The sequence below is a fragment of the Podarcis liolepis genome, assembly GCF_965112155.1.
Source record: "Podarcis liolepis genome assembly, chromosome: 3".
Lineage (NCBI taxonomy): Eukaryota > Metazoa > Chordata > Lepidosauria > Squamata > Lacertidae > Podarcis > Podarcis liolepis.
Genome location: NC_139557.1, coordinates 74,417,154 through 74,432,467, shown reverse-complemented (window position 1 = coordinate 74,432,467; position 15,314 = coordinate 74,417,154). Strand labels below are relative to the sequence as shown.

Below are 15,314 nucleotides of genomic sequence, written 5' to 3'. Positions count from 1 at the left end.
TCTCTCTTCTGAAGCTGAATTTTAATTAAGTGTTTTCTCCTTAATAAAAATATCCAAGCAAATGTTTACTCCCCTGTGCTCACTGCTAAGGGAAATTACACAACAGATTTCCTTACTTACGCTGGCAGTGAGCAGTGAAGTAGCCAAGTTTGCTGGTAATATCAAACTGTTTGGGGTGGTTAAAAAAAAAAGAGATTGTGAGGAGCTCCAAAAGGATATCTCCAACCTGGGTGAATTGTAATTAGAATGGCAGGTGTGATTCAGAATAAGCAATTGTCAAGCGTTGTACACAGGGACAAAAAATCCTAACTTCACATATATACATTTGGGGTCCAAACGGGAAGTGATCTAGGGGTTGTAGCAGCTAGCCTGATTGAATTCTTCATGGTAGATGCCACCCACTGTGCACCGCAATGTGTCTGGCATTCTCCTGCCGCTCTGCTTTGTTAGCTAGCAGCACTAAGTAACAGAGATTTCAGCCGTGGGGGGTTCTGCCCTTGTTTTGCTATTCCAAAATGATTTGCCTTGTAAAACATTATCATCCCACTGCTCTCCCAAAAAGGAATGATAGACATGCTCATCTACCCTTAGTGGTAGCTGTTTGTTAACTCATGCAATTATTCTTGGAACAAAGACACACTGCCAAGCAATTTTAGGGCTTGCCAATATGGAGTGCTTATTTTAACTGGCAGTTTTCAGCTTTATGACAACAAGATACATTTCAGTCTGAGGAACTCATTAATAATGCTTCAATCCACAGGAGTCGTGTTTCTTATTTGGACTTGCTCAGCGCTGGTTGGTTTCTTTTCTTTGCGTGCCCTCTCTGAACTTGCCGTGCGCGAGATCCAAAACCCAGGGTTTGCAGTGACTCTGTGATATACTTTTGGCTGGGGGAGACACACAGCACCACCAGCAACTTCGCATCACCCCCTAAGAAGAACAAACAGGACATACATACTCACAGATTTTTCCCCAATAAATTGCAAAATACTAACCAGAGTGGATCTTGTCCATTTCACAAGGCAAAGCATTTATTTAGGGTAGGGTTGGAAGGGCTAAATAAACACTATTTTTAAGTAAGCTGCTGTGCAAGCCCATAATATAACTCTGGCATGATTATCTATGTGAATCCCAATGTAAGAAGTGCACCCACCCTTTTCTTTTTACATGGGGGCTCATTCGATAAAATTTGCAGGAGTGCAGGTTTCCCCAAAGACATATTTCTAGCTGGAAGATGACTGAAATGGCTAGCAGGCCAGCCACAATGGCATGCACAGAAAACGACTGCCTTCGAGGAAGAAGATTCCAGGGGCAGAACAATATTGGTGTTTGCAGACGGCAGCTCTTTTATATCTATATGACTGTATTTGTAGGTGTCTGCATCTGCAGGGGAGTGTTGGCAGAAGAGATAGTAAGGTTTGTGAGAAAATTGTACACCTCCAAATCAGAGTGCAAAGATTAAATTCCAGGGGCCTCTTAATGGAAGCCGTAGACCTAGTGGAAATTGCTGGGTTGTGTCTTTTAATAAGGCTGGTCCCACAAATGGTGTGGGCAGGGGAAATAGCAGCTTAAGTACAGTGGTGCCTCGCAAGACGAAAATAATCCATTCCGCGAGTCTCTTCGTCTAGCGGTTTTTTCGTCTTGCAAAGCAACCCTATTAGCGGCTTAGCGGCTTAGCGCTATTAGCGGTTTAGCGGCTATTAAAGGCTTAGCGGATTAGCGGCTAAAAGGCTATTAGCGGATTAGCGGCTTAGAAAAGGGGGGGGAGCGTAAACAAATCGGAACACTCGCAAGACGTTTTCGTCTTGCAAAGCAAGCCCATAGGGGTTGCGAAGCAGCTCAAAAAGGGAAAACCCTTTTGTCTAGCGGGTTTTCCGTCTTGCGAGGCATTCGTCTTGCGGGGCACCACTGTATAAAGTTAAATAAAGAACTTTGCTGGATTTAAGGAACATTCCAAAGGCGACACTCTTTCAAAAGTTTGAGTGAACCAGGTTTCCTGATAATCACATTTTAAATTTGAGAGGACGCTTTTCATTGTGTTCTCACCTCATGAAATTATAAATTTATTCATAATTTCACATTTTCCAGGAGCAGGATAGAAAAACATGTATGCCTAGTAATGAAAGGTGGTTACACATGCACATCTCAGTTCACACAAGCACTGTTTTGGGCTTATTTCAACCTGAGTATAGTTACTTCAGTCCTTTTCTCAGTTCAAGTTCTTTGGCCTAATTAAGGGCTTGTGCACAAGATAAAGAAACAGCCAAATAGATAGAATATGCATATGCTAATTTTTTGGCATGTGTGGAAAGGCTTCCATGTCTTTAGTAGGTACCAAACAGGTAAACCTTCAACAGGTGCAGCTTTCCTCACCAATGCAATGCAGTGGTGGACAAATCTTTACCTGGTGAATGCATGCTTGCTGCATAGCTGCCAAAGTTTGAAGAGTCATGCTTAAGCAGGGAGGAAAGCACACCCCAAAGCCAGAAGACTTTTGACTCAGCATCCTGTTTTATCACCATCTGGGTTTCTTGAATTTAAGATCAAGGTGATAAATATCTCACACAGATGAATTTCAAACTGAATGGAAGAAAGGCTGAACGCAGGAGTTACTAAAGCCAGCTCTCCTCACCTATGGAATCCTGAAGTAAATGGGTAAGTTTGCTGTTTCGATATGGCACATGAGAGCGCTGTTCTGATATGGCTCCAAGCACATCAGCCAAAGCAGACAAGCTGCGGTTAATGAAGGATGTCTCTCTCAGGACTGACCCGGTCACACCAGACATGCCTAGTGCACAAGAAAAGAAAACAGAGCAGTGAGAACAAGCACAACTCCATGCTTCCAGACACCTGGATATACAGTACACTTCTCATACAGAGGTTCTCATTACTTTTTGAAGTGATTCTACCAGGTCAACTTCATTTTATTTTAATACATTCACAAGGGGTGAAAGTTGGCACTGACAACATGGGACAAACCCATTTAAAATAAAACAAAACCTGTTTCAGCTGAATTGACCTTTCCCTCCCACAACCTACAGGGATACCTGAGGCCCATTTTTCCTGAGGGGAGGAATTACAGTTATGGAAAGAAAAGACAGACAAGCTTAGAGAGCCACCACTCACCATCTAGCTCAGACTTCCTCAAATTCAGCCCTCCACATGTTTTGAGACTACAATTCCCATCATCCCTGACCACTGGTCCTGCTAGCTAGGGATCATGGGAGTTGTAGGCCAAAAACATCTGGAGGGCCGAGTTTGAGGAAGCCTGATCTAGCTTATAGTGTTTCTGCCGAGGTCTTTCCCTCCCCTACTGAAGGAGGAGATCTAGCTTTCAAAAAATACACTACAAATGAATACACTTGCCCTTCTTTTTTTAAAAAAAGCTTTTGTAGTCATTGCATTTTTTTGCTGTTTTATTATGAAGTTTCAATGAATATTTTTAAACGCTTTTTTATAAGTCGCCTTGTGACGTTCACCTGAAAAGCATCATGTATACATCTTAAATAAATAATAAACCAATGTTGACTCTGATAAGACATATATACCAGTCTCACAAGTTGACGATGATGACACATTAAAATTAAATACAGTGATACCTCGGGTTACAGACGCTTCAGGTTACAGACTCTTCAGGTTACAGACTCCGCTAACCCAGAAATAGTACCTTGGGTTAAGAACTTTACTTCAGGATGAGAACAGAAATTGCTCGGCAGTGGTGCGGCGGCAGCAGAAGGCCCCATTAGCTAAATTGGTACCTCAGGTTAAGAACAGTTTCAGGTTAAGAATGGACCTCTAGAATGAATTACATTCTTAACCCAAAGTACCACTGTACTGTGGTACCTCGGGTTACATACACTTCAGGTTACATACACTTCAGGTTACAGACTCCGCTAACCCTGAAATAGTACCTCGGGTTAAGAACTTTGCTTCAAAGTAGGAGGAGCAGGAGGCACCATTAGTTAAAGTGGTGCTTCAGGTTAAGAACAGTTTCAGGTTAAGAACGGACCTCCAGAACGAATTAAGTACTTAACCTGAGGTACCATTGTTGTCTAAACGGAAAAGCTGATGTGATTTTATCCAAGCAAAAAAATGTCTTCCAGAAATTGAGCAGAGTTTAGGCTACAATTCTAAACCCATTTACTTGGGAGTGAGTCCCACTGAACACAGATGGATTTAATTTTGAATAAACATGCTTAGGATTGCAGTGTTAACCTATTTATTATGTAAAATATTAGCGGAGACAAATTAGCGATAATCACTGCAGTTCATTAATGATGCCGAGTGGTACCACCTGGAGATCTGGTCTTTCAAAAGAACAGACCAGCAAATGGTTGCCCTCAAGAAGCAGTGGAAACATCTCAGGATTGCTCAACTGTATATTGGCTAAAAGGGGGGGAAGTAGAAGAAAGCTTTAACGCCCACAACAAATAATATGTTTATCTTTTAATAGGTTTTTTTTTAAAAAAATGTGACCAGTGAAAAGAACTCTTGGCAGCAACGTAAAGAGCTCTTTCATAACATAGGTTCAGTTTTCAAAACATTATTTCTGGAATGTTGCATTTGACTGAGAGGCTTTTCTTGGTAAGGAAGCTTGTCCTTTAGGAAATAAATAATCAGGTTTCTGAAAGGACTGCGTTTGAAGAGGAAGAAAGCATGGGGGGAGGGAGGAGGGAGCCAAAGAAAACAGGAAATTGCTTACAGGATGCATCAACATCCCTCCTGGTATTGTTTTTCATAAGCAGGCTGAAGAAGCCACACTGAATTATGTTGATCTGGACAAATATTTGATGTATTTAAATCATTTGTGAGCTTTAAATTGCAGGCATTCCTAGGTGGTTTAGCACCAGAAAGGTAATACCTATTAAGCAGCAGCCTGAACAAACTTTGTGCTGAACTGTGACTGCGCATCAAGGTAGGAGAGGAACTGGGGAATTCAGGCCCTTCTTAACAGCTATGTCACTGAGTGCCCCCTTTGCTTATGCTCCAAGATCAGTGACGGTCAGGAGCTGGGCCTTAAATTTACGCAAAACAACAGTTCAATGCAATACCGTTCAAAAATTAAAATTAATGGCTACGCTTTTTTAAACAACAACAACAACTGCTAAGGCCTCTTGGCACTAGAAAGGTTTTGAAAGATGCCTGAAAGTCAAAAGTGAGGATGCCTGAAGAATCTCTATTCAAAGAGTATATGGCGTGCATTGCGAATGGACAAAGTAAATGCCACTTTGCTCCAAAACTAACCAAGAAATCTCATTGTATTGCAGGGGTTGGGCACTGAATCTGACTTTGGGCCAGATACTTATCTGCCTCAAGGATCAAAATTGACAAGTGCGTGGTTGCACCCATCACCTGATGCCATAATGATATCAGGTGACTGACACCTGTCAGTTGAACGGTGCTAAGAGCAACATCTTCTGAATATGTGATTTCAGTGCCAATTAGCTTATTAGTGTTGGGGGCAAAGCTTCAAAGATGCCTTGAAGCCCATGGAGATGGGAGAATCCATCTTAAAAATGGAGTATTTCCTCCTCCATTGCTTGAATACAAAACACTTCCTCTAGAGACAGAGACTGCTACAAATTTTCATGCAACATGTCACTGGTATTTGGTGAATTACTAACTACCGTATTTTTCGCCCTATAGGATGCACCAGCCCATAGGACGCACCTAGATTGGGGGGGGGGGAATAAAGGGAAAAAAATTATTCCCCCCCCAGGTGCGGAACTGGGGCGGGGGAAGCCCGAGCTTCCCCCTACCCCAGCCCCCAGAACGGGTCCCAGAGCGCAGCTTCGGCATCACCCTGGGAGCTTGCTGGGCTGGGGGGATAGCTTCCTGAAGCCTGGAGAGCGAGAGGGGTTGGTGCGCACTGACCCCTCTCGCTCTCCAGGCTTCAGTGAAAGCCTGCATTCACCCCATAGGACGCACACACATTTCCCCTTCATTTTTGGAGGGGAAAAAGTGTGTCCTATAGGGCGAAAAATACGGTAAATACTCAATTTAGGAGGGGTGGGGAGCACTCGAGGAATATTTGGTACCAGGGCCTCTACCCAGACCAGCTTTTAAAGATCAGGAAAGAGGGTATCAGTGGATTCTAGGAAAAATGGAAGAGGGGGAGTTAAAAGGCAAATGAATGACTCTGGTGTGATATGGAATGCATCAAAACACAACGGTAATTTAGCAAAAGATCAGAAAGATTGTAACTAAATAAAACCTTGAAGGTATGTTAATAAAGTTTAAGAGCCCCACTTGGGAGCTCTGTAGCTGTTCTTTGCAGGCTAAGCTCTTTATGGATCTCAAGTAACCAGTCCACACTCAACAGGCACAAGGGCCTGACATTAACAGTTTAACCAGATCCATTTCAGATGTGGTCCTTGGAGCGGAACATGTTGTCCACAGCCTCTACATGCACTAGCTAAATTTACTCAATGCAAACTGATCCCAAGGTAGGTTTCCACCTTCACAAGCATGAATATGTTTTGTCCCAAAGGTTACTTTACCAGCACATTCGCTGCCAGCCAAATCCACCAGCTGCAGTTTCGTTCTCATTCGCTTAAGTTTTTCTGTAGATTCATTGAAAAACAGCGTTGGAGAAGAAGCTCTAGAAGGAAGGGAGGGCTTGTCATCTTTCACTGAGCAAGGAGAAGTGAGAAAATGTTTTCTACCCATCTTTGGACTTGAACGGTCACCTGCCCAGGGAGTTGCTGGGTGAAGGAAAGAAAAATAACGAGAAAAGTTTATTTCTGACCCTGCAGAAGCAAAGTAAGACATGCAGGAGGGGTGGAGAATCTGTTCAGTTCAGTTTCTGGGTTAGGACTAAGGGTGGATCCAGTAATTATAACAGTTTATACTATTATTTTATTATAGTTCCATTTTTGTGATGGAATTCTATAGAAATGAGCTGTCTAGGCCTTTGACAAGAAGAGGAGGGGTATAAATTTAATAAACCTAACTTAAAACTGGAAAAGCAGGAGTCATAAGATGTACACTATACAATGGAGTGTATAGCTAGGAAGGAGCACCCACATGTTAGTCCCAGAATTTCTCCTAGCCAGTGGCTCTCAGGTTTTTCTCCAGCTTGAATTTAAATAATAGGAAATGGTTGCAGCGAGTTTCAGATTGGAATTCAATGTCAGCATTAAAGCAGACTAGCCAATTACATTTCTGATCTGCTTTTTTAAAGGTTGGATATGAAGTAAAAGCAAAGCAAATACTTTGTAAGGGTAGTGGCTTCCATGACAATCCTAGAGGTATTCTAGAAACAGGCAACTTACCCAAGTTATCCTCTGAGTCAGCCTTTGTGGTTACTGTCAAGGTTATCACAAGATGAGAACGAGAGGAATGAGCGTGGACAAGTGTCGGGTGTTTGACTCTCAGTTGTAAGCCCTTATTAACTAGTTCCAAAAACTCCACCGCATCTTCAACAGGCCTTACAAAACAAAACATTTTTGCAGGATTTTAAAAAATGCTGCAACTTAAGCATGAGTACAGATGTGCTCACTTCCCCAGGAGTCTCATATTGTCCTAAATATTGTTTCCATTTCTGCATGTTTTATATGGTGCATTTGTAAAACAACTAAGTTATTAAGATACAGGGGTCAATTTTATACCTTGATGCTTTGATGTAAATTGTAACAATCATGTTCAATGATAAACAACATCTGGGTAACTATGAATAACATTTTGACAGTTTTAGGTGTCAATCTTGAATATTTTCATTGTCCATCAAGACACTATAGTTTTGTAGAACTGTAATTTAGATTAATAACAGTGGAACCATCTTTTGCAACACAAATTCTGAGAACATTCCTACAACAGTATTCATTTAATTTAACCAAGGACGAGGAAATCCAGATCTGAGAAGCTCAAAAGGAAGCACATGCCACGCAAAAAAAAAAAAAAAAAAACATTTCTGCATCTAAGATGAATGAATGTATGTATTCAAAAGAAATCTCAGGATTTTTGTTCATCCTGGGAACCTGGCACAGAGAGAGATTAAAGGTGAAACAGACGTCGCTAAACATGCAAAAACAATTGCAGTGCGTGGTTCATCTTGTTTCCTCCCTGCTTTGAATTATGCACAGCACCTCCAACTGAAATGCAGGGTTTAACAGGAATTGTGAAACAACCTAATTATATGGAGACTGTCGGCTGTTAAAAAAAGATAATATTGTATGATGTGTTGCCAGCTACAAACTAGCATCTCAGTCTGGAGAGAGCATCACTCTTCTGTCATGGATGCCAACCCAAATAAAACTGGTCAGATTTTTCTCATCACTTTTTCTGACTTCGCCCTAGTTAGATTTGTTTTCTAAACTAATTTTTCCTAAGTACTAGTTACAGGTAGGTAGTCGTATTGGTCTGCCATAGTCGAAACAAAATAAAATAATTCCTTCCAGTAGCACCTTAGAGACCAACTAAGTTTATTATTGGTATGAGCTTTCGTGTGCATGGTATCTGAAGAAGTGTGCATGCACACGAAAGCTCATACCAATAACAAACTTAGTTGGTCTCTAAGGTGCTACTGGAAGGAATTATTCTATTTTTTACCTATGTAGTGAGACTTAGCTATTCATATGTCCAAAATATCATCTGAATACCTAATAATACCCAAGAAGGAAGAAATGTCATTGAGAAATTGACAGCACACCAACATTTAGAAAGAGAAATTCTATGTTTTTAACAGAATTTCATTTTTTCTCAAAGGAAGGAGGATGGGAGGAAGACCCTCCTCTGAGGCCAGGAAGTCAGTGTCCTATTTTCATTTCTGGAGGAGCAGGCATCTCTCCCCTCAACTCTCAGACACTTCAGTTTAAGGTAGCTTGGAGCTGAGCATTCAACATTCAAGGTCAACATGACCAGGGTGCTGCATACAGTTGCCTGCATGCAAAATCAGCAGCTTGAAGACAGCATGAAAAGCATCTGCCACAAGGGGTGGGAGACTGCTGCGAGTTTAGTTTCTGAGGAGTTCCATTCTGGGTCCACATGAGAGTCAAATGGGACTCAATACCCATTGACTAGTATTACAGATTGCTCAATCTATAAAAGAAAGAACTGGCTCTTATTTCAAAGGCAGCTGCCTTTCACGATGGTGGCAAACGTTCGCTCAGAGGGAACGTACTCAAAGGCTAAACACAAAGAAAAGCACCCACCTGCTTTGCATAGCCAAAAAAACCAAACAGCACCTTTGGTTCCCACTGGATATCAGCATGCTATTTCTATAATCAGGTTAGGAGAATGTAACCAATATGGTAGCCTATGTGCCAGAAGGTTTCAAGAACAAACTCCCAGCGTGCAATGTCTCCAAATGAAAAGCACAACCATTCTTCCTTGGCTATAGATGAAACACTACTCAAAACTCCCATAACTTACTTTCGACTCTTTAGAGTAAGGGTGGCCAATCACCATGGTTCCCTTATTTTGTTTTGATTTGTCTTTCATTTTCCAGCATTTTTGTATAAATACTTAATATTATGTGTTTATTAATGTTTTCCCTAAATGCACTGAATTTAAGACACATTTTTTATACATCTAGCAGGATGGTATATATATATATATATATATAGAGCGAGAAAGTGAGTCTTGGACACATAAACGTTTCTATAAAAGGAGCTTTTTCTTCCCTGAAATTTCTAAAAACTGCATAATAAAAAAACTGCAATAAAAGCAAAGCCTCCCAAACAATGGGAAGAAAAAGGGGATCTTATGCTTGCCAGTTTTCTACCGCATGACACATATTCCAGCTTGCAGCAGATTTCTCCCTCGCTAAATCGCAGGACAAGGATGACTCAAGAGTGATACTACAGGCCTCAAGATTTCAAATACAAGCCATAACTTTCTTGGAGAGAAAGCATGGGCAATGTATTGTAGGAGGATCATAGAAGTTGAATACTTTAGTTAATTGACCTATGGCTGTGTGGAACTGGGGTAGGTCAATTTGGTGAGAAAGATGATAAGTAAGACTTTGGGAATCTATTACTTTGGTAAATTAGTTTTATCAAATGGCAACTGCCATCTTTCCTCATAATACACAAAATATAGGCTACAGTCACTGTATAGATTCTTTTAGTGAATTCTGTAGTCACTGCTTAGCCACTGACCATGTTTGGATGACCATATCTTAGCTTATTTAGCTGAGATATGCAAGAGGAGCTTTTGAACTATTCCCTTTGCCAGGAACCAGATTAGATCAGAAAGCCTCTAATTAACCAGTTTCCTGTTTCATCTTAATTAGGAAATGATGGTTCCCAGCTTCAGAACAAACTAAAATATTAAACCACAGCTTGAAGTTGGTATAATAGCCTGCCTTTTTCCAAAGTAGGTAGCCATGCTTTGATTGATTGGAGGGTTCTTGGTTTAAACATGGCTTGAGTGAAGGGGCTCCATGCATAACCAAAGGGTTGAGCAGATCTCACTTTAATAAGCCAAAATATGACCATTCAAACCAAGTCAGACCCTTTCAGCCAATAAGAAATAAATGTAAGAGTTATCTCTTGGCAGAGCAAACCAAGAAGGAAAAATGTAACATGTGATCAGGCACTAGAAATTATGGTATTAGTTGATGACAACAGCTATGCTTTCTCAATATTGTGATAACTTGGTCTGCTCAGCTGTTACCTTGGGGTCCCTTCCAACTCTACAAAGTCTGATTTCCCCCTTCTTCCAAATAAATCATGAATTTATTGTTTTAAAATTGGTTTTTATTACACTGAATCCTAAACTTTTTGTCCTTAGGTATAAACATTATGAAGAAAATCCACTGAACCAGAATATTAGACTTCAGAAACGTTCAGATCCCTGATTGCAGAAAGAGCCATTAAAAAAAATTCTCAGTGGTCCCCAATTTTCTGTGGGGTGATCAATTTATGCAGAATACAAAACCAAACGGAGGGAATTATGTCAGCTCAACCCTCCAGCACATTTGGTGTATTTTTAATCAAGGATTTTTGGCAATAATACAGAACCACATAAACAAAGCTTGAGTGGTTTGCTTATGTTAGAGAAACCCACAGACAAAAATACTGTCTTAAATTATCTCTTTTGTGGGTGTAGTATATTATAGTTTATGAAGGAAATAAAAGGTCTGTTGTGTCTGCCTTCTAGGCCTCCCCTCTCCAAAAAAAAAAAAAAAAAGCATAAGAAATGCTTGTGTTGTGTATTGTGACTACAGGAGTTTAAGAAGAGAGGGGGGAAATCACATTTCCACTGGGAATAAAAACAGTTATGGTTTTCTGTGGAATTTTACCATCTGAAACTGTTTTCAAAGCAAAAAACCAAAACAAAACCCTGAAACCCTTTCCTGTTTTCAACTATAATGAATTTCCAAGTACAGGCAAAGTTACAATATGTCCCCCTCCCCTCCCCACCTAGAGAGCAAATAAGATTGAGACACTCCAAATCCTGAAAAACATTAGCTGGCAAGAGATCCCCAGGTGGGGGAACATTCAGAAAATATGTCTTCACACACACACACACACACACACACACACACACAGTGCGTGGGCAAAAAAAGTCATATTGCAGTGATGCTAATGAGTAACAAATGAATATGAAAAGCAAGTTGATATTAACAATGTTACACAGATTAGCATTTTTTGTCACCGACACAGGCTGCATGACTTCTTGCTCATAGATGCACAAGAGTACTCACTCATGGGTAAGAAGTGGGATATCGCTTTTTCCTTCCTTATTTGTGATTATGTCCCTTTTGACACTACTCGTTCTTCCATAGCTGTCTTTGGCCAGAAGATCAAAAACTTCATTATTATATACTTCCACGACAGAAACCTCAACCCAATGGCTTCCTGGCGGCTTTTCTGAAAGGAGTCTGAAAAAGGAGTGGGGAGAGCTTTAGCGACTGAAACAAAACCCTGAATAAACTAGGCTTGTGATCCAGGGGACTATTAAAAGCCTGACTTAAGCGCTTATCTAAATACCCCAAACTTCCTAACCATGAGCATGCATGAGAAACCCAGCCCATTATGTTGCGGCTGCAATATGCTGGGACAACTCTGTTGACAATACGCTTCAGTTGCACAGGCTCCACAGTTGCAATATCTGTGCAAAAAGTAGAACTTGAAAAGGAAAAGAGATTTGTTGATGAAATTAGCAATGCCAATGACGACTGCAAGATATTTAATGTTTACATTCCCAGCCAGCGGCGGAAGAAGCTGTTTGGGTGCCAGAGGTGGCGCGCCCAGGAGCGGGGCAAGCTGCCCATAGGGGTGGGGCGCACCACAGGGCCTCCGGAGTCTGCCTGCCTCCTTCCACTCAGCCACCCTATAGCTGGGGGGGGGAGGCAGCGGACGGACCGTTTGGGCAGCACGGAGCTTGCGCGCACCCAAGTGCACCTCTCTTAGGAGAGATGTGTGGCTCGGGCACACTGCAGGCCCCACGGTGAGTGCCCCCCGGCATTCTGTCACCCCCTCTGTGGTGACACCTGGGGCAGACAAAACCCGCCGCACCCCTTTCCTCCACCCCTGTTCTCAGCCATTTCCAAATGGCATTGGTGGGTCATCAGGCTACTGCTGGCAGTGAAGTAATGGATGACAAGCAAAGTTGCACTGTCCTGTGTACGGGAAACCCATCCTAGGTGCACATGGATGCAAAAGAGGCAGGCCTTACTGCACATGTGGAAGGGATTGGAAACATATTAGCATATTATGGGCTGTATCCCATGTTAGTCATACTCAGAGTAGATCCACTTAATGGACATGGCTCACTTAGGTCCATTAATTTCAAAGGGTCTACTCCAATTCAAACTTATTTGGATATAGCCCCATGTCTCTAAACACCATTTTAAAATTCAAACAACCACTAGATATGTAACGAATCCTTTCTGTGCCACAGACTTTACTTGTCTGCCCATACAACAGACTGCATGGTGGCTTAGAGTTCTTTCAGTTCCTGCCCCCTCTCCATTTCACATATGGGACAACCAGGAGGGAATATTCACAATGAACTTATTACCAAGAATAAACCATTCTTAGGGATCCTGTGAGGATAAATCTGGTTATATTTACACTAACCAATTTTTTGCATGGTATTTTATAGTACCAGTAGCCCATGTAATTTGCTGTAATCTGTCCAGTTAATCTGATTTTTGATACCAGTTACCTTCACTTTGATCAGAACATATTGGGTTGGATCCAAACATGCCCTTTTGTAAGTGAAATAGAAGAAGAGGAGGAGTTTGGATTTGATATCCCGCTTTATCACTACCCAAAGGAGTCTCAAAGTGGCTAACATTCTCCTTTCCCTTCCTCCCCCACAACAAACACTCTGTGAGGTGAGTGGGGCTGAGAGACTTCAAAGAAGTGTGACTGGCCCAAGGTCACCTAGCGGCTGCATGTGGAGGAGCGGAGTTGCGAACCCAGTTCCCCAGATTACGAATCTATCGCTCTTAACCACTACACCACACTGGCTCGAGCAGAAGGGGTTTTCTCAAGGTGTATACTAGTGTAAAGTTTTATACGGGGTCTGATAGCAACCAGGTATTGTGCAATCTCTTGCACAAGAGCTCAAGTTGTATGCTTGAGCTAAGTCTGTGTTGTGCAAAGTCTTCTACTAGCTCTTGTGCAATAGTTTACAGCACAGCACAACTACCAAAATTTATTCTGTTGGCGGATCTCTGGATGCAACTCATTATCTTTTCAACATACATTTCAGCCTATTTATGCACAAATGCCGTGATTCACCAGGCCTCAGTGACATAAACTCATTTCCATTTTAACTGCCAGTAATCCTGCATGCTCCTGGCTATATCTGAAGGGGCATGCGGCTTCCTGTGTGCACATATGGCTTTTTTATTTTTTAAATAAGCCTGCCCCCAAAATTCAAAGAACAGCCTCATAATTGTAAGAGAAGGAAGAACATATGTACAGTAAATGCACAAAGCCCTGACTGAGAACCACAAAGAACAATGAGGAAGGAGGGGAAATATCAGACATTGCAACAGAGATGGGCTTGTGCAGAAATACTCTGAAATAAGAATTGTAATTAATTTTGTACACTGAAAAGAGAAAGAATTTGCCGTCAACTGATTTATCTGTGCAGATTGATGATTGGCTTAAATGTCTATTCTGGCATTTTCTAAATGGGCTTTCATAATTATTTAAAATTAAAAGCCACAGGAAATGAAGTCCCACCCTTTTGTCTTTCCATTCTATGGATTACTCAGAGTACTGAGATCCACCAGTCATTGGGTTGGTGACCACAGGAGAGCAGGAATCCTCCATAATGGTCCTGAAGTTGTGGAACACTCTGTGTGAGAGATGAACCTATTAAGACTGCATTTAGCTTTTTTCTGCTTCTCGTCTCCCCGGCTGCAGAGGAAGATACTAAGTGGACTAAACAGATGAAATAAATAAATATAACACTGTCATCTGCTGTCATCCATACCTGAATACTTCTTCACTAGCTCTAGGAATGATTCCTAAGTCTTGCTCGTCTTCCATGGAGAAAGTGAAATTACTCTCAGACTGTGGACCCAACATTGTGTGTGTTTTCCCACTTCCAGTCTGTCCGTAAGCCATAATGCACACATTGTACCTGCAAAGAAGAAAAAGCAAGATTCTCAAAGCCAACAGCTACTATTGATCGAAGCTGAAAACTGTTGAGAAGAAAATTCATTTTCCAGTTTTCTAATAACTTCACACAAAAGTTCACAGAACTTGCTAATTCCAAAACACTGCAATATATGCTCTCTCTCTCTCTCTCTCTCTCTCTCTCTCTCTCTCCCCCTCCACTCCTCCTGGAAATTCCACAGTGGGGAGAAGAAATCCACTTGGAATGGATGGGCAAAATCCTTTCCCCCCTTCCCTTCTATGGAGAAAACAGGAAAATGGGAGCAGGGTGAGGGAAGCAAGGGAGGGCAGAAGCAAAGACAGACAATTGCTCCAGAACAGGGCTGTTTCCTTTTGTAACAAGAGTCCTTGGTTTACTTTTGATGGAGGCAAATTGTGGAATACAATTTAGCAGCCACAGAACTCTGCAGAATCATCTGGAAGGATGCTTTCAGCTTGTGGTATGGGCCAGTTTAAGATGATCAGTGTTGCTGGGAAGGGATACTTTTCAAGAGCTCTCTGCAATCTCAGGAGCATTCTCTGTTCTTTAAATGGAAGCCTAGTAGCAGTACCTTTGAAGTTAGCTATGCCTAGCAGCCAGGATTTTCACATAGCTAGAATGTGTGTGTGTGTGTGTGTGTGTGTGTGTGTGAGAGAGAGAGAGAGAGAGAGAGAGAGAGAGAGAGGGAGGGAGGGAGAAGGAGAGAAGGGGACAGAGAGGGGGGCATAACATTACATTGCTCAATCTCT

General features: G+C 41.7%; 1 protein-coding gene across 2 annotated transcripts in view; it reads right to left on the bottom strand.

Moving 5' to 3' along the window:
• Nucleotides 1–650: 650 nt before the first annotated feature.
• KIF25 (kinesin family member 25) overlaps nucleotides 651–15,314 on the bottom strand; it is a 43,713-nt gene continuing 29,049 nt past the window's right edge. For both annotated transcript variants that reach the window (XM_083496502.1, XM_083496501.1), the window contains 6 exons: nucleotides 14,401–14,550; nucleotides 11,651–11,827; nucleotides 7,275–7,429; nucleotides 6,501–6,704; nucleotides 2,633–2,788; nucleotides 651–930 (listed from right to left, as the gene is read on the bottom strand). In XM_083496502.1, the coding sequence (XP_083352628.1) occupies nucleotides 773–930; nucleotides 2,633–2,788; nucleotides 6,501–6,704; nucleotides 7,275–7,429; nucleotides 11,651–11,827; nucleotides 14,401–14,550 (1,000 nt within the window). In that variant the 3' untranslated portion in view covers nucleotides 651–772. The remainder of the gene's footprint in view (nucleotides 931–2,632; nucleotides 2,789–6,500; nucleotides 6,705–7,274; nucleotides 7,430–11,650; nucleotides 11,828–14,400; nucleotides 14,551–15,314) is intronic.